This window comes from Plectropomus leopardus, chromosome 18 (genome assembly GCF_008729295.1).
Source record: "Plectropomus leopardus isolate mb chromosome 18, YSFRI_Pleo_2.0, whole genome shotgun sequence".
NCBI classification, from domain to species: Eukaryota; Metazoa; Chordata; class Actinopteri; order Perciformes; family Serranidae; genus Plectropomus; species Plectropomus leopardus.
The window spans coordinates 12642528-12665176 of NC_056480.1; the positions used below are offsets into that span (position 1 = coordinate 12642528).

General features: G+C 39.8%; 1 protein-coding gene across 1 annotated transcript in view; it reads left to right on the forward strand.

Moving 5' to 3' along the window:
- thsd7aa (thrombospondin, type I, domain containing 7Aa) overlaps positions 1–22649 on the forward strand; it is a 136435-nt gene that overhangs the window by 89683 nt on the left and 24103 nt on the right. Inside the window, exons 8-20 of the mRNA XM_042506803.1 lie at positions 5817–6057; positions 9093–9208; positions 10353–10485; positions 11671–11774; positions 14223–14417; positions 14560–14826; positions 17835–18013; positions 18170–18175; positions 18465–18598; positions 19606–19759; positions 20308–20449; positions 20617–20732; positions 20816–20933. Of these exons, the coding sequence (XP_042362737.1) occupies positions 5817–6057; positions 9093–9208; positions 10353–10485; positions 11671–11774; positions 14223–14417; positions 14560–14826; positions 17835–18013; positions 18170–18175; positions 18465–18598; positions 19606–19759; positions 20308–20449; positions 20617–20732; positions 20816–20933 (1905 nt within the window). The remainder of the gene's footprint in view (positions 1–5816; positions 6058–9092; positions 9209–10352; positions 10486–11670; positions 11775–14222; positions 14418–14559; positions 14827–17834; positions 18014–18169; positions 18176–18464; positions 18599–19605; positions 19760–20307; positions 20450–20616; positions 20733–20815; positions 20934–22649) is intronic.

Sequence of the window (22649 nt, forward strand, 5' to 3'; positions counted from 1 at the left end):
TTTAACAGGAGCTGACTTATCCCCAGAGACCCCTTCCTCTCCAAAACAAATAGACCAATTAAAACTGCTAAAAACACTGAATGAAACAGTTTCACTTTACAAATCATGTATGTCCATCGCAGGCCGCTCACCTCTTGATGTGTGCTCACCTTATTTCTAATACAGATGTGCAGGAGGTTTTTACCGGAGACAAATTATCAGCAGAGATTTCCTCCTTTCCAGAACAAACAGAACTGGTGATTTAAACTGGTAAAAACACTGAACGAATCAGTTTCACTTACAAATAATGTATTTTAGATGTAGTTTAGCGCCTTGCTATGGGTCATTTGTCCAAGATGTGTGGTCAGCTTCTTTTTCCAGTAACTTACGATCCAGATATCAAAAGGTTTTAACCAAAAGCCAAATTATCCTCAGAGGTCTCTTCCTCTCCAAAACAAACAGACCAGATGATTTAAACAGCTTGAAACACTGAATAAAGTAGTTTCATGTTACACATTAGTGTAAGTCCAGCACTGCTCATTGCACTTGGGCTTCTTACTGCGGATGCCGACACAAAAATGCAAATGGCCATATCTACAGCCTACATCCCCCATCTACAGTGTTTGGTTTGTTCATTCTGGGCTACTGTAGAAATATGGCGATACAACATAGCAATCTCCTTAAATGAAGACCTGCTCCCTATTTAGATATAAACAGCTTATACAAAGGTAAGTAGAACACAGCAGTTCTTATTTTCAGATGATTTTGCACTAAAGAAAACATATTTATTACATTATATTACATTTCTGCCTATATGTCCCCCTAAATCTTACACACTGGTCCTTTAAAACTAATTTTCACTGCATATCTCATTTCCTTCTCATCTTCATTTACCACAATACCAGGACAGAAATGTCAAAGTGAAAGGAATTGTTCTGTGTGCTCCTCTACAGCAACTGCAAAGGTTGTGGCGTGGGTTACTGTGATGCAGGGTAAGAAGTGACTGGAAGGATAGCAAGCCAGCTTAACTATTGGGAGCTTAAAGCCTAATGTTTATCATCATATTGTCAAACTTTATTGTATAATTATTCTCTTTCCTTTTTTAAAAAAAACGGATGTTGTCTTTGCTTCTGTTCAAGGTCCCTCCCTGCTGTCATTGGTCAATCCAATCTTCGGTACATACATATTTGATGTTTTTAGATGACAGCAAGCGATTTTTGCTGATGTAGTCATATGTTTAACTAGAGGCATATAGAAATGTGTCTACCTTGATGTAATATCTTCCTACTGATGTGCTGGCCCAGCAGGATCCCTGTGCTTTTAGAATAGAAATAAAGCTCTTACGCTCTAGTAGTAGAATTGAGTATTCCTTAGCATTAAGTGGTTCAAACCCCAAGGTGAGGCATGGGTATCTAAATGGGGCTGGAATGATACTGAGGCGAGTGCCTCTGGGTTAAAGCACTGCTCTCCAAGCTGCCAATCATACTGTGAGAACTGAGCCATTCTCACCAAACCTCACTGTGAGAAAAAAACAAGAAGCAGCACATATGGTTCGCGCATGGCTTGGCAGCAGATCAGACTTTTGTCTTTTACGTCCCTGCTATCATTTAAACAGCTCTTGCCGTGTGACTTCTGGAACACATTGACATGTGACATTCTGTCTTTGGCAAACTCACAACAGCAACAACAACGCAGCATCCACGCCGAAGTAAGGAGCTGGCTCATAATGTACATCAGTAATACTCAACTTACAGCCAAATCTGGTGCTGGGTGGCCCTCCAGTCATTTTCTAATTCACATTAAAGTAGTGATTCCAAATGGGATTTGTATTTGTATTTTGAAAACACGAGGTACCAGGGCACAGAAAACAGCATCAAAATAGAGCTTGTTTGTCAAAAAAAATGCCAGTGGAGGATCCTCTGCACCCCTGCACAGAGGTCCTAGCTAAGCCCCTAATGTCCTGAAATCCTGGAGAAGACCTAAAATCCTAGAAATGTCCTTAAATCCAGACATGTCCTTTAGTCCCAGAAGCATTCTAAAACCTTAGAAATATCCTAAAATCTGAGAAATGTCCTAAAATCCTAGATATGTCCTAAAATCCTTAAAAAAAATCCTTACATCCTACAAATGACCTTAAAACCTTGAAATGTTCTAAAATCCAAGAAACATGAATGGGGCTGCTGCGACTGGCCCCTGGCCTGCTGTCATTTTGCTAAAGTGCAAGCAAAGCAAGTTAAGTATCCATGCTGTACATAATAGATTTCCTTATGAATATTGATGCCCGTGCTGGGCATCAGGAGGAAGTCCATGCCGGAACACGCTGAAGGCTGCAAGCTGCAACTTGTTTATTAGCTTTCCGATCATTTAAGAGGCAGACATCGCTGAGGTGATAGATGGATGAGGATCGACAGAGCACGGAGCCAGACAGGTTGATGTGGTGTGTGCTAAATGAAGCATCAAGTCACAAAGTCGTCTTCAGGCCATCAGCTATATCAAAGTTAGACAGGCTGGAAAGGACTTAAGTATTCAGCATAGGTCGAAAGATAGAGCAAAGAGCAGCAGAATGGAAAGGATAAGTGCAAGAATCCCACCTACAAAGACTGAACTCTGTCTTTTGAATATGATATGAAGGTATCATTGGAGCAAAGAAATTTGTAGCTGTAGAAAGTAGTGATACATGTTTATCAGTAAATATGAAGTCACAGAGGGAAAATGCTGTAGGAGTTGTATACTTGATATAGTTGTATACTGGATTTTCTCCCAAAATCATAACACAGCAGTTACGCCTTCAAATTCTTCATTGCATGTGCAAAATTCCTATTGTACAAATCACAAATTATAAAACATAAACTCACTTTTTTGCTATAGACGCTGCAGTGAATATGGTGCATGACAAACACCCAAAATTGGCGCGTACCCAAAACAGTATTTGAAGTTGTGCAATGAGAGTGCACACCTGCACAATATTTTTCTCACAATACAAGTCTCAGATGCTGTTTTTTTTTTTTTTTTTTTTTTTTGCTCAAAAATAACAATTGCTGTGCATTCTCACTTTTACACCACGTATATCATTTAATGCGGAGCAAACGTGATTTGTACCTGTAGAGCCAGGGGGCAGGCGCTCCTCAGAGATCAGTCAGCTCTGCTCTTAATGCACAAACATGAGACTGTTTTTTCATTTTCTTAGCTAACTTTTCATTCCTATGGCATCCAAACAGATTGCAGTAGAGGAGAAACAATAAAAAAAAAACACAGTAAAATTTGTTGAAACATGTCATATTTTGCATTTTATTGTATGAAAGTAAAAAAAAAATGTATCCGTCAAGTGTTACAATATGCTATGTACCATATAGCCTACAGGCTGGTTTCAATAAACAATTAGCTGCATAATCACATTGACGCTCTCACACTAAACAAAGAGTACCAAGGCAGCGTGCACTAATGTTGGTATGAGCTAATTATTCAGGTCAAGGCAAATACTGTATGTCAGGAGGGATTATTGCCTGTCAAGGTAGTGTTAGGTAATTAATTTAATAATCCACAAAGTCAATAATATGTGAAGATAATGATGATGATACACAGTATAATCTGTTGAAGAATTGTTAACAGGGCAGCAAAATGACAAAGCTAATCCGCAGCCATTTGAGTGTTACGTTTTTCAAATACATGTTGAGTTTTAGTGCTTAAATATCTATCAGTTAACTATTTAATTAGCCAATGCAACACTAATGGTGAGTCCTTCTATGGGATAATGAGCTCCATGCCTGATAAATGACTGCCCTAATGAAATCCAGTAATATATTTCTAACTGACCCCTGTGCTATTACACAGAGGTCAGCCATATCTTCTGTCTAAGGCTTCCTCTTGTCCAATTCAAACGCTCCGTCTCTGGCTGGAAGATGACATTCAGTGCCTTCTGAGGCGCTAATGGCTGACGTTCTCCTCGGGGGTTCTCTTTTCCCAAGGTGATAGCTGCTGTAAATGATAAGTTTACATAGTGAAGAGGGTCACATGGTGTGCACACCCCACCTGGGTCCATATCCAGGCTTCTGGCTTCAGTATCGACATTCGCCCCCCCTGGGTCATCTCATCTCTGTCATACCTCGTGAGTGGTTGTCCTCCAGTGACACTCTGATTTATCTCTCATCCTGCTTTCAGCATTGTTTGTTTTCCAGAGTTATGAGAAAATCAAAGCTAAAAGCTAATCTATTGTGCTGCACACAGACACATACAACATGGGATAGCTAACACCATACTGCCAGCCAATAGAGAAAAAGAGAAAATAATTTATGATTGCTGTAGCTGTAGGTTAATCCTATTTGCTGAAAAATAATAGAACCTGATATATGTGCAAAGTGTTTCAAAGACAAAATATAGCTCGATTTGAGCATCATTCTCAGTACTTGGTGTTATTTCCTTGGATTTTCTATTAAAGAAATACGTTTTTTTGACGGTATCTCTCTTTGTACAGTCAAGTTAGCTATTTTTTTTTTTACTAACTGACCAGTCGTTCCAGTGTGCCACTGCTCAGTTTGTTGTTAATAACATGGACATTGACACTGAAATTTGAATTCAGTAAAAAAAAAAATACGTAATTCATACAGCACAACTCATGCACTGAGTGTAAGTCAAAGTGCTTTTCCCAGAAAAGAGGTATAGTAAAAACAATAACATCACTGAATGAGAGGAAAACGAGTAGCCTGATTGAACTATGTGAGATGGACACAAAGTCTGAACAGATTTCATGGTGGTAGGCATGAAATGTGTAAAAAGAAATTACATGCTGGCAACACAAAAGAAAAGCCAATGCAAAGTTACCAAGGATCTTTTGTCATGGTGGACACACAAATTAAGAAGCTGCGACCATTTGTAAAGGACTTTGCATTGGCATTGCTTTTATGTTGCCAGCATGTAATTTTAACATATTTTGGACCACCAACATGTAATGTGTTGTTTCGAGGTCATGTCTGTTTCACCTATTTATGTCAAACTGTGTTGAAATGAGTGAATGCAACATGAATGATGAAATAACAATAATTAGGATAAAAATTATTGATTAAAAATCTGTAACGCAACTGTGAGTCAAACCACCAACCAGATAGAGAGAAAAAAAAACTGGATATAGAAATGTGTCCGACCAGAATCAATACAGAGACCAGACTCGGGTGCTGCAGACTCTCACAGAAGGCTTTGCATCTTCCTGTATACATGCTGATGTCATTTCCAGGCAAGAGATAATGTTTGCATTGTACTTTTCTGCAAACCTAAGAAATGTTAAAGATGTAAGTTTCATACGTCATTATTTCTAAAGTGACGTAGTAGATGAGCTAACTTTGTCATCTGGAGGTCAAGTGGATTGTGAATTGTATGTTATCAAGGAAAAACACCTGCCAAATTGCAGACAATTGTTAAGGAACAACAAACGACAAACCCAGTTTGTTGCTTTTGGTGACCCATCCCTGTGTTCCCATCGTGAATAGTGCCACCAAAAGTGATTGTATTTTACAGAGACATCACTGCATTACCTGCTGGAACTCTGCCACTTACAGCGGTAGTTTTATTACTGAGATTTTGGTGTTTTTCCAATGGAATTGTGCCACAAAGAGCAGATGTTTTTTCCTGAGACATGACTTCCTTTTCAACCCAAATTGTACCAGCAAAATGAGGTATTTTAAGCCAAAACACGGTTTTACATACATGACATACAAATGTAATGTGTCCATGATGTGCAGAATTATACAATGTCAACAATTATTCTGGAAATTTGGTTGTTATTTTGATTTCATCTGTTGTATAGAGACGACATTTACACTGCTTTGTGCTCCATCATTTCTCAGGTGGAATCCAGTGTCCCAATGTCAGCGCCCTGCAGGAGGTGAGGAACTGCAATGACCATCCCTGCACTGTGTACCACTGGCAGACGGGCTCGTGGGGGCAGTGCATCGAGGACTCCTCCATCCCAGCCACCAATTCGTCTGTGGGCCGAGCGCGGGGCGATGATGCCTCCTGCTCAGTGGGGATGCAGACACGCAAGGTCATCTGTGTCCGGGTCAATGTGGGCCAGGTGCCCCCGAAAAAGTAAGATTCCACTTTATTGTTTATACATACAGTTCGGATGTGATTGAAAACATGCCATCCCATCTCTGTTACATACAGTGTGTGACAGGACAATTCAACTGGTTGCTATTAGTAATTAGGCCTTGATGCTCGGGACAGAGCTTGATGACAGGGACAGATTGTAGTCAGACCAGCAGAATGTGAGAGTAAATGAGATTTTTATTGGATCCTTTTTATGATTACACTGAGAAATTACTTAAAAAGTGTGAGGAGTAATTTTGGGGTTCAGAGATGGTGAAGTAAAAGAATCATTCATTTCCAATACAATGAAGATGAAAGTGATTGCATTTTCAAAGTTTCCCACTTAAATCATCAGTAGAAAAGAAGACAGAAACTATGTTAGAAAATCTCTGTGATGAAAAGTCAAAGGTTCAAGCTTGTGGAAATAACTGAAAGAGAAAGATCGTACAAAACTCAAAAGGGGCATTTTTAGTGAGTAAGTAAATCCTGTAGCCAGCTGTAGCTGTTGACTCGACCTCCTCAAACCCTGATCAAAGCGTCAGCGGTTTAAATTAGTTCCCTTTTACAGTTTCAGGGTCAGTTTTAGATAGATTGGGCAACTGTGGTGTAGTCTTTTGTTCCCACTGGCATCAGTAAAGCGTTCTGAATTTGCCAGGCCTCTGACTGGCCTCGTCTTCAAAGGCAGTCTCTAAAGAGGCTTTTGGTTATTGTAGTATTTAGAGCCACTGACCCTACCGAATGATCACCATCTACATGTTTTTCCAAAGACAGAGGTGAAGAAATCAACACAAATGACCAGAGCAGTGCAATGCCATGAGATTATCCAGGAAATGTGTTGAATAATATTATCACTGTAAAACATTTTAAATTTGAATTTCCACTGAGGAAAAAAAAACTTTGAACAATATCAAGTCTCTTTCACACTGGACAGAAAAAAAACATGAACACCCACTGATATGTGGATTTTGTCTTTAAAGGGAAAGGTTGGAAGCCAAAGTCATTCAATGGACAAATGTCTCCACAGTAGTCACGGGTACTTATCAGCTCACGGTCTGTTTGCTCTGATCAACAGTAAAAAAATCAGGACAACAGGGTGGAAAAACTAATTTTTGTCCCTTTTGTGGCAAATTTCCTCCATATCTGTACAAGTGGCATTCGAACATCATTCCAAATTAGTCTGCACTGAGTTAACAGTGATTGAGCACCTACCAGATATAAAAAAGTAACCGCCACAACATTTTCACTGGCCTCCATGCTGCTTTCTATTGTTTACTTACCTGTTTTCTGTGATGTTGAACATCACACACACACACACACACACACATATTGCTCCAGTGTTCATGTATGTCACTCAAACAATTTCTGTCAGAAATACCACTTTTGGTACTGAGACGCGATAATGTTGAAAGCTCAACCCATACACCACTGTAAGAATGGTATTCCATTTTGTGCACTCTTACCGATGACTCCTCAGGTGGTGATATAATTACTAGTGTTTCAGTGCTAATGCTTTCAGTTGTATAAGTCAAAGACAGCCTTTGTTTTTGGTTGCAGACTTTGTTTGCACATGGCACGTTGTGCCATTTAGTCTCCTGGTTAGTCTGTTGTTGCTGGTGTCTGGCAGAGGTGTTAGCTGATGAGCTGTTTTAAGCATCTGGGTCTGTTTCCCCCCTGAAGGCATCTGCTGGGAACATGAATTATCTATTTATTTATTCAACAGAACGCGTGCATTATTCTGGCAGCACAACAGCACTACGCAGGCAACCCCCCCCCCAGCCTCCATGCTGTGTATGGAAATTAATCTCGCTCTTTATTCCTACGCTTACTCCTAAACCTACTGTTACATGCTGAGCTGTGAGCCTGCAGCCTTGGGACACACTTTCACATCAATGGAGAGAGGGGTACCAGCTTTCACCAGCAGCACCAGCTGTGGCCAAGATGTGAGGACTGCCACCAGTAAACATAAATTGGCATTAGATCACTCTAATTCATTAGCATGATAACAAAAATGAAATATGCATTAGGATATCAATTGGGTGTACAGTTTTAATGTGGTAAAAGCTGTGATGAGTTTAAAAAAAATACATTTATGTTTTGCATGAGAATTTGCTATAGCTTCTTCTGCTTTTGGAGAATGTTTACTGTTGATCTGCAATGGGCACAGCAGAGCTAATTGAGCAGAGCTGAGCCGAGCTAATTTCCCTGTCGGCTCCACAAATAGATGGCATTCCTACTCTATGGAGAAGGGATTCAGGATTTGAGAAAGGGTTAAGTTTCAGCGTGCCCAGGCAAATCACTTTTGTTGAAAGGAAATGCAGACTATTACCTATTAAGGTAATGATCTACAGAATGTAATAAGTTTCAGAGAGGGATAATTTGGGATGCAATCAGTCCAAAACATGACAAAATGACAGTTTGGGTGTATGGCTGCATTAGAAAAGCATTAGACAAGTGCATTGCAGATATGTATGAAGTGTCCATAAGGGACTTACTTACTTTGATGGGTTTACATTGACATCAGCATCTTCTACATATAGTGTCTCTAAAGTTGTACACATCCAAATTCATGAGGACAGGGGAAATTTAACCTTTCTGGCATCACTCTATATCAGTGGTTCTCAACTTGTGTTTTGGTCCAGAAATGGGTCGCAGGTTAAACCTGAGAGGACTGCAAGAGACTCATGTGCGTGTCAAGTTTGTGAAAAAAACAACAAAAAACAGGCCTTATTTTGAAGTACAGTGATATATTTTTAACATTTTGTGACATAAGACTAAATATGTGTTATTTATGTAATGTTTGGACCTTAATTTTAATGACTTAGGAGAAATCTAGACCCTGTGACTTGGTAAATTGCCCATCCACCCTCCCACCCATCAACAGATTCACAGAAACATCCAAGGCTGAAGTCATGCACATTGGGACTCTCCAAGTGAACTCCAAGCATAGTTTTTTTGGCTCTGATCCAGTTCATCTCCATCACTTTTTCAAGGGTACTCTGTGTGTTTGTCTGAGCATGTCAGTGATGTACTTTCAGGTGTCCAGAGAGTCTGCGTCCAGACACAGTCAGGCCCTGCTTACTGCCATGCAAGAGAGACTGTATCGTCACCCCCTACAGCGACTGGAGCCCCTGCCCTTCAACATGCCAAGCAGGTAGCTACGGCTCTTTGTTTAGCTTCACAGTGAGGCCTTGCAGGCTGTCATACAGCACAAATGTACCAGAGAGGGAATTCATTAAAGCTTGTTTGACTGTGTTTGATACATAAATGATACCCTGAATTTCCCCAAGCGTCGGAGGTGAAACAGTCTCTGCCTTGATCTTCTCACTACTGAGTCAGTGGTCAGACCCTTTGTGATGTGGACACCAAGGTGCTTGAAGCTGTTGACCTCCTCCGTGGACCAGTTGAAATTAAGTGGGGCATAGTTCCTTCCCTGCTTCTTCCGAAAGTCCCCTATCACTAGAAAGACAGACACTTAATTCAGAATACACCAAGACGATATCAAGGTAACATTATAACAAAACAGTTTCATATAAAATGTACTTCTAATCTTGATGTAGATGCGGACATGAAGATGATGGTTTATGGTATTCAATTTTCCCCTTGATTGCATTAGCCTCCCTTTGAAGTGGTTCCTTTCAGCAGAGGGCCAGCAAATAGACAAATTACAGAAATATGAAAACCTCCTGGGTTTCATTACATTTTAATCTACACTGACTCATCTAATAAAATACTAGCCAGGCAAAACCATCCTAAAGACATAAGCTCAACATTCTCTTTCTCTCCCTCACTCTCGACACGCTGCCGTCCCAAAAACCTTCAGTGGGGGGGGAGTACTCAACTTGACAGACAAACAGCTAGTCCTTGCATTAGCATTAGTGTCTGCTTCTCTACTACACAAATATGTTGTTAGCTAGACAGTAACGGTCTAAAAAATGTATTTATATTTTCCATTTGTATGTAATGTGTATATCATTGGCAAAAACCCCATTGAGGTTTTTGCAATACACTGGCAATGTTTCTCATTCAGCAGCCAGATGCCTCTGGACAGCTGAATACCAGCTGGCAGTGTCATTGTTGTCTGTCCGAAGTATTGTGAACACCGATCTGCCTCTCATATCTGATCCTCCATCGGAGCAATCAGTAGCAAATCAACAATAAACGTTGGATTTGTATCAGGGAACATCTTTTTCATCACCAACAGAGCCAGTTAGTAAATCAAGCTTTTGCCAAATCCAGTCAAAAAAGAGGTACAGCTTCAGAGGTACCATATGTTTTTTTCTTGTGTTCCTTCTCAGGTGGGAGCACCAAGAAGAAGCAGTACAGGAAGCGTATTACCATCCAGCTACCAGCCAATGGGGGACAGGACTGTCCTGAAGTGCTGACCCAGGAGAGAGAGTGTGAGGCTCCATCTGTCTGTCCAGGATACAGGTAACTGTTCCTATTCAACTTAGACTCCTGCACACATTTTGCATTGACAAAACCCAAGTATCAATTATGGGGTATTCATGATGGCTTTGATATCCTTCAATAAGTCAAAATAGTTACAAAAGTGTACACAAATTGGTGCCAAATGACTGCAAATCACCATCATCTGCAGATCTTTAGGTCTGTGTTATGTAACTGGTGACTAATTTAGCCTGGAGCCTCTAGCCTCAAGCAGATATAAGGAGCAGGCTACAGAGGTCGAATAAGCTCACTTTTTGAACTCCACAGTTTATCTTCATTTGCAGTCTTGTAGTCTTTTGTGTGACATCGTCTTTATTATTACTGATTGTTGGCTAATGCAACCAGTTGCCTACAATCTTTTCTCTCTACCTTTACCTCTTCCCATGGGCTCTGCCACAGTAAGGAGGAAAAGAAATTCATGAATGACCTTCAAAAAATTTTTTGGGGAAACCAATGGTTTCAGGTTGCGTTGTTGGATTCTTGAGTGTGGGTAGCTATCTTGTATTAATATGCAAAGGCTCCCAAGCTGTAACAAAGGGGCTTTTTCCCATTCCTTCCACAGCTATCAGGCTCTCCAGAACATGGACCCTTGATGGTCATTGACTGGCTTTTCACCTTGAGCATTTGATGAATTGTCTTTTTTTTAAGTGAACCATGGTTCCTTCAGAAAGAATACTGTTGATCCTTTTTTGTATTGCCATCCTGAAGTTTAAATAAAATGAAACCTTGGGAGTTATTGTTCGGGTATTCAGTTGAGTCTGTTACTATATTTGCAGATATAGTGTACTCTTGAAACTATTTGATAATGGCCTGGATTATGAAAAAGACTGAAGATTATTATGACAGGCTTAAGTCTATGTTCTTGTACGATGGGATTTATTAATGACACCTAGGCTTGCCTGCAGTGTTTCCTTTTGGCTAGTAAGGACATCAGAGCTTACAGACACCAAATATTGATCACACACTACATACATACAATACATTCACATAATAATCCTTTCCTGATGGAGTTTGCATTTTGAAGGGTTCGCTGACAAAGTATTTAACTTTTATTCTTGTATTATATCTGGTTTAAGGATTTAAACCAGCAACCCCTTCTCCAACACGCACCCACACACGGCACACGAGTTTAAGGCACATCTGATTGTTATACTTCTGGTTTTTTAGATGGAAAACCCACAAGTGGCGGCGATGCCAGCTGGTTCCTTGGTCTGTTCGTCAGGATAGTCCTGGAGCTCAGGAGACCTGTGGGCCAGGCCTGCAAGTTCGGGGTAAGGACAACCACACAGACACACACTCTATATGCATCCCAAGTCAGTGTAATTACACCCATGATTCCTGCACTTACATTAGTAGGCATCTGGGACCACTGATCAGATCCTTCCATCTATCTACGCACTGTCTTTGCAGGAGCCTGGAATTAGGGAGTTAGTATAAAAGCAGTACCCGGGGGCTCAGTTCAACTTTAATCTAGCTGTAATTGTTAAGGGATTGGGAAGAGGGATGTGAATGCTGCAGTTTAAGTGTAACAGAGAGTCAGATCTCACCTTCTCAACTCCACAATACGTCTTAACTGAGTAATCAGTTATTTGTTGGGTAGATACAATCTACAATCTCAAAGCAAAACAAGTACTATTTCTTTAAGTTGGCTTGCTGAGTGGAGCATTAATACCTGTGGCCTGAGTGAGATCTCAGTGAGAGTTGACTTGTTATCAGTGCTCACACTCAGACTCCTTTTAAAGTCAGAGACAGAGACCATTATCTGATTCCAATGATGAGCATCCTGCTCCTCCATCTTGGGAGGCTCTTGTCATTATGCACCATTACCTGTAATGGTATACTCTGAGTAGCAGAGACACAATTCGATACAAGCCTCTTACAATTCACCCGCTCACTCAATGCAAGGCCAAAGCCGTTTTACAGCCCTGACTTCTTTCCAATGAATGTGTGCATGGGTGTAAAGAGAGAAAGACTAAAGGACAGCATGGACTGTATAAAAATAATAGACATAGGCACTTTGATGTCACTAACTGGTTTGTAGACCCCAAGTTAGCATTTTCTCCTTCACTGATAATAAATACAGTAAAATCATCTCTCTGTCTCCAGGAGGTGAGTAGCTCCGTCACTCCATGCTAACACTCTACCTTACACACTTTGTTGAGTGATAGTAGACAACCAACATCATTCTAAAAGGGAGTCAGCAGCCCTTTTTTTCAGTACTTGTCAAATCCACACAGTATGAATAATGTATTGCACTGTATGTAGCTACCAGGCACTTCATCAGTGTCTGTAAAGAAATCATGGAAAAATCTTGCTATTTTTCAGGCACAAAAGGGTTTGCAACAAGATGTACGGATATTTTAAATGTGCAGCTTCTGTCTAAATGGTCAAAGGTTGCATAGGTATATAGCTCTATGCAATTGTGAATTTCGTTAGCAACAATGTCAATAGAATACCTTTTCTAAAATTATGACTTCATCACAGATCTGCTCTTTTATTTTTGAAATACTTGACAGGTGATATATGTTTTACACAAAAGAAAAACAAAATATGAAAAATGGTCCATATGGTCATTTCTGTCCAGTCATGCATGATATGCATGCCATACTGCGTTCTACATACTGAATGTAAGTATGCTTAGTGTATCCAAAATCATGTTTTATTTAGGAAAATGGCGAGTCTGCATGCCACATTTACCACATACAATGTTTTACTTTTAGAGTAATGCTTGGATAGTGCTAGAGCAGTGATACTCAACATACGGCCTGCAGGCGAAATAGAGAATGTTGAACCAAATATGTGCCAAAAGAGAATTTGCCTCTTGACAAAGATGAATGAGGACAGTAAACATTAAAAGGTTGAAAACAGGTAATTGACTTATTATGAATACTGATAGATATCATTTTTATGTTTTCGGGTTGTCGGTTCTCATATCCCATTCTCATGAACTCAGTATCATGAGAGATTTTTTTTTTTTTTTTTCAAGTTTCGCACAAAAATTTACTTGACTCAGAACTGTACTGATTAGATTTTGGGAGTCAAAGGTCAGGCTATTGCAACGTTTTCACTTTTCATTCTTATGAACATAATACCGCAAGAACACCTTAAGCAGATTTGTTTAAATTTGGCACAAACATCCACTTAGACTCAACAATTTTCTGATTGGAATTTGGTGGTCAAAGGTCAAAGGTACTGTGACCTCTCAAAACAAACTTGTTTGTTCTGGCCATTATTCAGCGTCATAACTCGGACAGAATGGAAGACATTTGGTAAGATACCAAATTGGTGACACTAATCTTGGGTGACCACCTTTAAACAATGCTCATTGTATAGATCATATGTGCTATTGGGGAGAGGGTGTGTATGAAGTTTCCATGTTTTCACAGACATGGATTTAAACTGTAAGTGCAACTTAAGTGGTTGCCGAGGCATGCATTGCAAGCCCATTATTCTGGTTTGTTTATTAACTGGCCTCTGGGTACTGTCATTTTGCAAAAGTGACCCTGGGGGCACGGTGAGTTGTGTATCCCTCTACTAGGGGCTTACTGTCTGAAGGTATAGTGTATGTCGGTGTGTTAGTATGGAAAATAAGAACCAATAATCTACCCTGGACACATGGATGACTCATGTTTTCAACACGTAAAGAAAAGTTGACCACAGTCCACAACATGAGAAGTGTCAATCCTCATAAAACGCTATTTGTTCCTTTCACCCTGTAGCTGTCTCATGCCGGAAGCAGGATGGTGGACAGACAGACATTGAAGCCTGTCTTAAGTTTGCCAGCTCCATGCCGCCTCTCACACAACCCTGCCAGCTGCCCTGCCAGGAAGACTGTCAACTCAGCAGCTGGTCCAAGTTCTCCTCCTGCACAGCCGATTGCGTAGGCGTCAGGACGCGCAAGAGGACGCTAGTCGGTGAGTGAAAGACTTCCATTTTGAGCCGACTTCCAGATTACATCAACCCTTTAAGTAAAATCTGTGGAAGTGGAAAAACTGATTTTGAGTTTGAACTTTTTATAAGTATAAAGTTGACTGAGAGGGCTCTTTGTTTTTGCAGGGAAGAGCAAAAAGCGTGACCAGTGTAAAAACCACCAGGTGTATCCCCTGAGCGAGACCCAGTACTGCCCATGCAACAAATACAATGCTCAGCCTGTGGGCAACTGGTCGGACTGCGTCCTACCTGAGGGCGGCCGCATGGAGGGCCAACTGGGCATGAAGGTCCAGGGTGACATCAAGGAGTGTGGCCAAGGATATCGTTACCAGGCCATGGTGTGCTATGACCAGGACAACCGCATAGTGGAGACCTCTCGCTGCAACAGCCATGGTGAGTTTTTCATGCTAATAACCCACAATCCTGAAAATAACCCTTCTTAATTTTTAGGACCCCCATCACTAATCACAACTATATTACAAGATATTGATTCAAAATTTAAAAAGGAAAAAAAGAAAATTGCTGACTAATCATTAACTCCCAGTGGTAAACAAGTTTAGACCAGTATCTGCACACAGGATAGCTTCCTCCGAAGGGAATATTTCTGCACGGTGTGCACAAATGCAATCTTTGTCAAGTTGATTTTAAAACTTAAGAGGTGGGAATGGAATAGCTGATATTTTTGCTCTTAGTGACCTTTGAGTCACTGTTTTGTTTGGTCACTGACTCAGTCAAAGAGAGGCACTTGACATAGAGAACAACTATTTTCATGGGGCCATCATAGCTTATCTAAAGACACTGGTTATGATGGTCCCATTATAGCTTTTCTAACTTATAGTAGTGTAGATGATTAGAACACACTGAATTACGATCTTTTAGTCAGCCTACTTTCCTCATCATTCATCTTCATCATTTTTGTTATTCTTGTTTTATTGGTTTACAAATACAAAATGAACTTGCATAAACAAAATACACAACCACATTAATAGAAAAAAAACGAACAAGTAAATTAGTAGATAAATTAATATGTGGTTTTAACTAAGGTATTGGATCAAAACATACTCAGAGAGACAATGGTGAAATAATGGTTAGAGATCCCATTCTAATGTTGCTTGAAGGTTCTGATTTTGTTAACTGCATTATGCACTGTGATAGTCTGTTACAGCTATCTAAATATTATAATATATACCTATATTGAATGTATGAACTATTTCATATTATTTTTTGGAGTAATTGTTGTCAGTAATTTTCATAACTGTAATATAGCAATATTAATATAATTTTGGATATTGTTGGACAATATCATGGAATAAAATACAGAAATGAAAAGTCCAAATTACAACGTACAGAAAAAAAATAGAAAATTATAAAGTATTTTACTGTATTTTGTAGCAATACAGTATAATTCTACATACAGTAGATTGCATTACAGTTCAGTTACATTGGTTTATTGTTAATCAAAATACCTGCTGGCAATGCAACTGCCAGTAACTTTCTGTAAAAATACAATATACAATTATTTGCAGCATGCAGGAGGGGATTACTTAAAATATATCAACTCGCTGATATTAATAAAGTAGACTACAGTTGTTTTTCAATTTAATCCTGCCCATGAATTTTGGATCAGTCGACCTATCAAACTGATCTCTTGTGATCCAGCTCAGGGTCACTTATCGGTGTGTCCTTTTATCAAAACTCAATGTAAATTCAACAATCAATCAGGAGAACTGGAGGATGTATTTGCTGCAAGCAGCCCAAATCTGTCAGGCCGCTATGCTGTGAGCTGTATTATCATTCCACAGTGTATTCCAACAAAGGGAGAAAAGGGAATTAAGAATCACTGTGCCGTCATATTCTGCATCTTAGCTCTGGGAAATCGAGAGCACATCAAAGCACTCGGGGGATTGAGCGTGGCTGTGTTTGCTCATTGAGAACACCATCTTGTGAGTCGAAGCTTTCTCCCAGTACGGAGCTGCTTGATGGTAACTGGCTGTAACTGTAAGAAGACCATGGGCTCAGAGACGGTATGGCTGCTTGCTTCCTCTCTGATTTAGGAGTCTTTGATTGGTTCTCTTATGCTAGAGAGTATTGTGGTAGTAACATAATAATTGCCTGCTCCTTTTTTTGGTGGTTATCTGATGAGAAAGTCAGACTATCAAATTGAGAATCTCTCTTACATCTCCTTGCAACAGGTTGGATCACGTAGTGCAGTCGAGAGATTGCTAAAAATCTTACCTCCTACCTCTTACACCGTCATTTTTCACCAGTTACATTTAATTCTTTTTTCTGGACTTTTTTGGTGTTTTCATCACAGTGAGTGATTTCTTTCCTGGTCCTATTCCTGATTTTCTTTTGACAACCTCTCCAGAACAGCTGTACATTTTGGCTTTCACTCAGAGCTGGGTTCATGGATACTTTAACAAAGCTAACTTGTAGGTACATTTTGATATTCACTGATGCTTCCTCACTCTGAAAATGTAACATGTTTTGTGATTAATCTTTTCATGGTGGGAACTACCATTGGTTGCATTGGTGTCAGAGCCAAAGCACGATAACTACTTTTGACAGGTGATATATTGTCCCACAAATAATTGCAATAAACAATATAACTGTCATATTAAGATCATTTTATGCCCCTCAGTACGTTTACATGCACAGTTATAGCTTAATTTGGCCATTTAACTGGACAACTGTCCTTGTGCTAGAATACAAGCACCAGGGCAGAATCAAGTTATTGATGGAAGTATGTCTGACTTAACTATCGTAAGTGGCGATATGCCCCCTTTCAACTAGTTGCTACTGAATCTTCTTTTGGTTGACCTAGTACCTCACATACCAAACAAGTTGGCAAGTGGCAAACAGGTTGCATGTCGAGCAGTGAAAACACAGATAACTTTTGGTGTTGTATATGGAGCATGCCCAAAACGCCTAGGCCAGTTCAGGTCCGGTTTAGACGTATACATATATATATGAAGGAGTAAATCGACCCCAAACGGCATTATCTAAGTGTGTTAGTCCAACTTCCAGAAATTCGATTTCAGTTGGATTAACATGTTTGCATGCATTTCAAAAGTCCAGTGCTAGTCAGACTAATGCAATGTAAATATCATGATAATATAATTGGACAATAATACGAAGCACACCCTGCGGTTTATTCTGGCATCATTTGGCTAAAGTGTTGATGACATTCTCACTTATGTAAACAAACATATATTAAAACCAAAGCTTTTCAATTTTCATTAAACATTTTTTTCTGCTGTCTAAGTCATGCTGGCAGCACACAGACTGAGGCAGCTCAGATGTCCCTCTCCCAAGCCAAAGCTACCAGTATGGGATTCCTTGTCTTGAGACAATCATGGATCTGCACTGAAGCTTGTTTTTTATTTTGTGATTGGTTACAGGGTACATTGAGGAGGCTTGCATCATCCCCTGTCCATCTGACTGCAAACTGAGTGAATGGTCCAACTGGTCGCGTTGCAGCAAGTCCTGCGGCAGTGGGGTCAAAGTTCGCTCCAAGTGGCTCAGAGAAAAGCCATACAATGGTGGAAGACCGTGTCCTAAACTAGACCATGTCAACCAGGTGGGAGACGTTTCACTTTTAACTGTCTGTAAAATTGCAAAAGGAGGGTTACTGTTACTAAATGTATACCTCTGCTTAACTCCTCGGTACAATAATGAGAAACACTTACTTTCTTTTATTTCTTTCTTTTTTTTTGTGAAATGCATCCATCCACAGGCTCAGGTAAGTACGCTGTTGATTCATTTTTTTTATCTTTCTGTGTGTTTGTTTGTTTTATTACACCTTTTTCTGCAGTTGTTTTGGAACTTGGTATTCACTTTAACTTTGACAGTGATTTTCTTGTGTTTAATCAAATTGTTATGGGAAAAATCCAATGAATAATAATAAGTTAAATTGGATTTTAAGCTATTAAATCCTTGTTGATCTCCAAGGACACATACAACTTTTTGGTTGCTAAACCATGCATTTCCATTGCAGAATCAGAGAGGTAACTACTGTTTTTGTGTGTCAGGTGTATGAGGTGGTGCCATGCCTCAGTGACTGTGGGCAGTACGTGTGGGTGGCAGAGCCCTGGAGTGTGTGGAAGGTCAGCAATGTTGACCTGAAGGACAACTGTGGTGAAGGTGTTCAGACCAGGAAAGTCCGGTAAGATGAAACCATGTCAAACAACATGATCTTAGTCAGAGACAAGGTCTTTCGCGATCAATGTGCTTTTCTGTACTTGTGTCCCTGCAAGATTTCTTTGTCCTACAATTGTAGCTATGTCACCAGCATTTTATGTCATCAATTTATCAAAGTACTGTACAAAATTCCCTCCATTTTTTTTCCAGAGATGGGAGATACATAAGCCACCGGCTGGTCTGGTCATCTCAGTAGATGGCCAGAGTAACTATATATTAAATTACTGGAAGTTATTAGCACTTCTTAAAATTTGTTTGTTTAAACAAGCCTTCTTTCCACTGCACAAAAAACCTTTTAAGGACAGAGGGATGTCGTATGCTGTAAAGCCCTCTGAAGCAAACTGTGTTTTGTGATAATGGGCTTTATAAAAAAAAAAAATTACTTGACTTGCCAAAGCAGGACTCAAACAATGATCCAAACTAGTATGCAAAAGAAATCATCTTTGGCATATTTTTCTTTTCCACCTGGTGCTGGTTCTGCAAGGTTATCGTCTGTAACTTGATTGGATTCTAACAGATTGGTTCAGCCAAAGTAAATATGAGGAATTAGGTGTCAACTTATGAAGAATAAAAAGTGTTATTGTCAGTTGATTCAGAAAATGAAGGGAAATGAAATGATTCATAGCAATGTTTTTGCAGAACACTTTCTAATCTTTGGGCTTGGGGGAAGCTTTCAAGTATTTTTAAGTCAAAAGGCTGAAGTCCGCTGAATTCATGAGTCATTGATGTTAAAGTTCAAGTTGAGTTACAAGTCTTTTTTGATTTTGTCAAGTTGTGCCTAAAGTCAAATTTGTGACTTGAGTCTGACTCAACTCCAAGTCATGTGACTTAAGTCCATGCCTCTTATTTCTACAGATCTAGAGTTGAAAACAATAAAATCACTGTAATGCCTGTCACAGATTACCAGGGTGTTGCAGCAATGGACTAACCCTTAGTTGAACCCCTTTATCCCCTTTGTCCCCCCTTGTCCAGGTGTATGCTGAACACTATAGACGGGCCCTCTGAGCAGGTGGAGGACTACCTGTGTGATCCAGAGGAGATGCCTCTGGGGGCCCGCAACAGTCGGCTGCCCTGCCCTGAGGACTGCGTGTTATCAGACTGGGGAGCCTGGAGCCCGTGTCCACTGGTAAAAACTACATATTATGTTCTCTGTCACTGCGCTACACAGTGCTTTGTGTTCACATAGTTTTCAAACTATCACTGTCTCAAGTACTTTTTTGGGAAATTTGCCTCCGGTTGAAAGTGGACAGTTGAAAGATGTCAGTAACATGATGCCACATAGATGTGAAAAGATTAATACTGGAAGTAACCGTATTTTTGCACCACTTGCAAGGCTGCTGTCTTTGATATGATATGACACTTGCTGTCTGATAAAGACTTAGAACTGTCAATACCAGATGTGTCAACTAAAAAGTGCGCATTCATTCTAATTATAATAATTATGAGTACAGTTTGAACACAAATAGGCAAAATCTCAAAATCTGCTCAAGGATTTATCTGCTCCTGGTGTTTGTTTTTTTTTAAATCGGTCCATATCTGCAGCAGGCAGGGACAGACTAATTAAAGTAACATTTGTTCATTGTGGTTGCTCACTGGTGTGTCACAAGACGACAGTGTGCATATGCTGTAACAGTATGGCCCCAGTAAGTAACAATCTTTTCTTCTGCTCCTCAGCCGTGCAGTGGAAACAGTACTCGAGAGAGGAGTGCTTACCCGCTCCGCCAGCCTGGAGAGGAGAAGGAGTGTCCTTCGACTAAAGAAACAGAGTCCTGCAAACTTAACAGCAACTGTTTCCACTACTCCTACAACATCACCGGTAAGACTCAAATACAGCGTTAACTTTGTGCAAATATCAGCAGAATTTAAAGTACAACATGAAGTCATGCTCTTGTGCTGGATTGCACCACACACTTAAATGTTGGTGGTACACTAGGCTGTGTGACTCTGTGAAATGTTATTGGCTGATGAATAGTCTTTCTGCAGATTGGAGTACCTGTCAGCTCAGTGACAGAGCAGTGTGTGGAAACGGCATCAAAACCCGCATGCTGGACTGCGTGCGAAGCGACGGGAAATCTGTGGACCTCAAATTCTGTAAAGAGGTGGGTGGTGTAGCAATTACTTTTAATGCTGCTTTAAAAAAAAAAAAATAAATAAATAAATAAAACCCTATAATTTCTTGTAGCTGGGGCTGGAGAGAAAGTGGCAGATGAATGCTTCCTGTGTTGTGGAATGTCCCGTCAACTGCCAGCTGTCTGATTGGTCACCATGGTCCGAGTGCACCCACACCTGTGGGCTGGCAGGTATGTGTGTGTACTATCCATTGTAGTGTTCCCATGCCAAAGTAACAGAGCAGTTGGTCATTGTGAGGTGAACGTGTACCTGAACAAAGTACTGCATCCAATTCCATGAAAAGGTTTTCATCTGCGTCCAGCTCTGATGTGATTTCATTCTTACTGAGAATACTTTAAGTAGCATGGCCTGCTGTTTGATAGATCACATGGTAGAATCACTCTCGCTAGGGCAAGTCCATCAGGTTAAGGTGACTTTGAATTATTGAATGAATGAGTTGTAATTCAGTTTATATGATTTCATGTTTTGAGCTCTTGTTTTTGTAGGAAACTTTTACACATAGCAAACAAATGTTTTGGTCTAGACTAACTACAGGCACGAACAAAACTGTAGACTTCCAAACATTCCCTTATTGTAACCATAATACATGTTTTCTACTGAGATGGTTAACCTTCAATAATATGTTTTGCATTTGCTTTAACTCTGGATTCAAAAGCAGTGGCGCCCCCAGAAATTTTTCAGGGAGGTGGCCACATGAGGCTCCTCCTGGCAGTGCCACTGTTAAAACGCCAACATGGAAAGAGGTGCTCAAAAGTATATGAATTTTAATAGTTTAATCTGCAAAGGGAAATTATGTAATTGCAGGCTCCAGAACAGCTACTATATTGATTAAAACTTGTGGTGAGATTGTGTCATCGATTAGTGCTTCCAAGGTCAAGAATAAACCTTGAACCTCAAAAATAGCATAGTAGTATAACAACAATGTAACAATGATTATAATCTAATGACATCTGAGTTTGAAGCTTAATCTGCTCTGACAAGTTAAAAGCTCCAGAAAAAGATTTTGTGTTATATATTTCATATTATATTTATATTATATTGTAGATTTTATACTGTGTTTTGGGTTGGGTTTTTTTTTAAATAAAACTAATATCTGTTCCCATAGTTTAGAATATCCTCATAAAGGTCAAGCTCAATCAACACTACATTTCTTATCATGCAACCATTAGCATCTTTTTTATCAGAGCCTGGCTAAAAAATATCTGTCTTCAAACTCCAGACATCCAGTCTGTATTGCTGGCTTTCTGTTTAAAATGGAGTCCCCAAACCCAAACTGAGCTCTAATACTCCTGCCGACGCCATAAGGATTATTTTCTCAGACTTGACAAAGCTCCTTCAGAGCCACAGAGGACATTGCAAAGTGCTCACTGGCTTAGCCATATTCCTTACAATTAATAAACTAATCTTTATATGTAAAGTTTGTGGAATCCCCCTTTTCAGATCATGTTCCCATACTGCAGTAACACTTCAGCAGTAACCTACAGGAGAAGGATCAAGTGGCTGGCTGCTATTTGGGTTTCAGAAATGAAATACTTTAGTAGAAAAATCAATATCACCACAAAGTCCATTTGGTAGCTGCTCTGGAGCGTTCAGTCATATCCCGTGCTTTCTGAGTTTGCCCTGTTGCCTTGGAATAGTAGGTATTTTTTTCTGTGCACATCAAAGACTTCTTGTCCATGTTGAGTTTCAAAAGCTAATGTTTGCCCCGGGACCAATACAGTTTTGGAAATGCTTTAGTTTTAAAAGATGCAGCTAAGACGTGCTATTACTCTCTTTTTAATATTCTCACATATCTCACAAGAAAAAGATAGTTAGACAATTCATATTTTTATACTACGTTGATGATTTTTTTTTTAAAAATCCTTTATACCACAGTCAGTTATTTA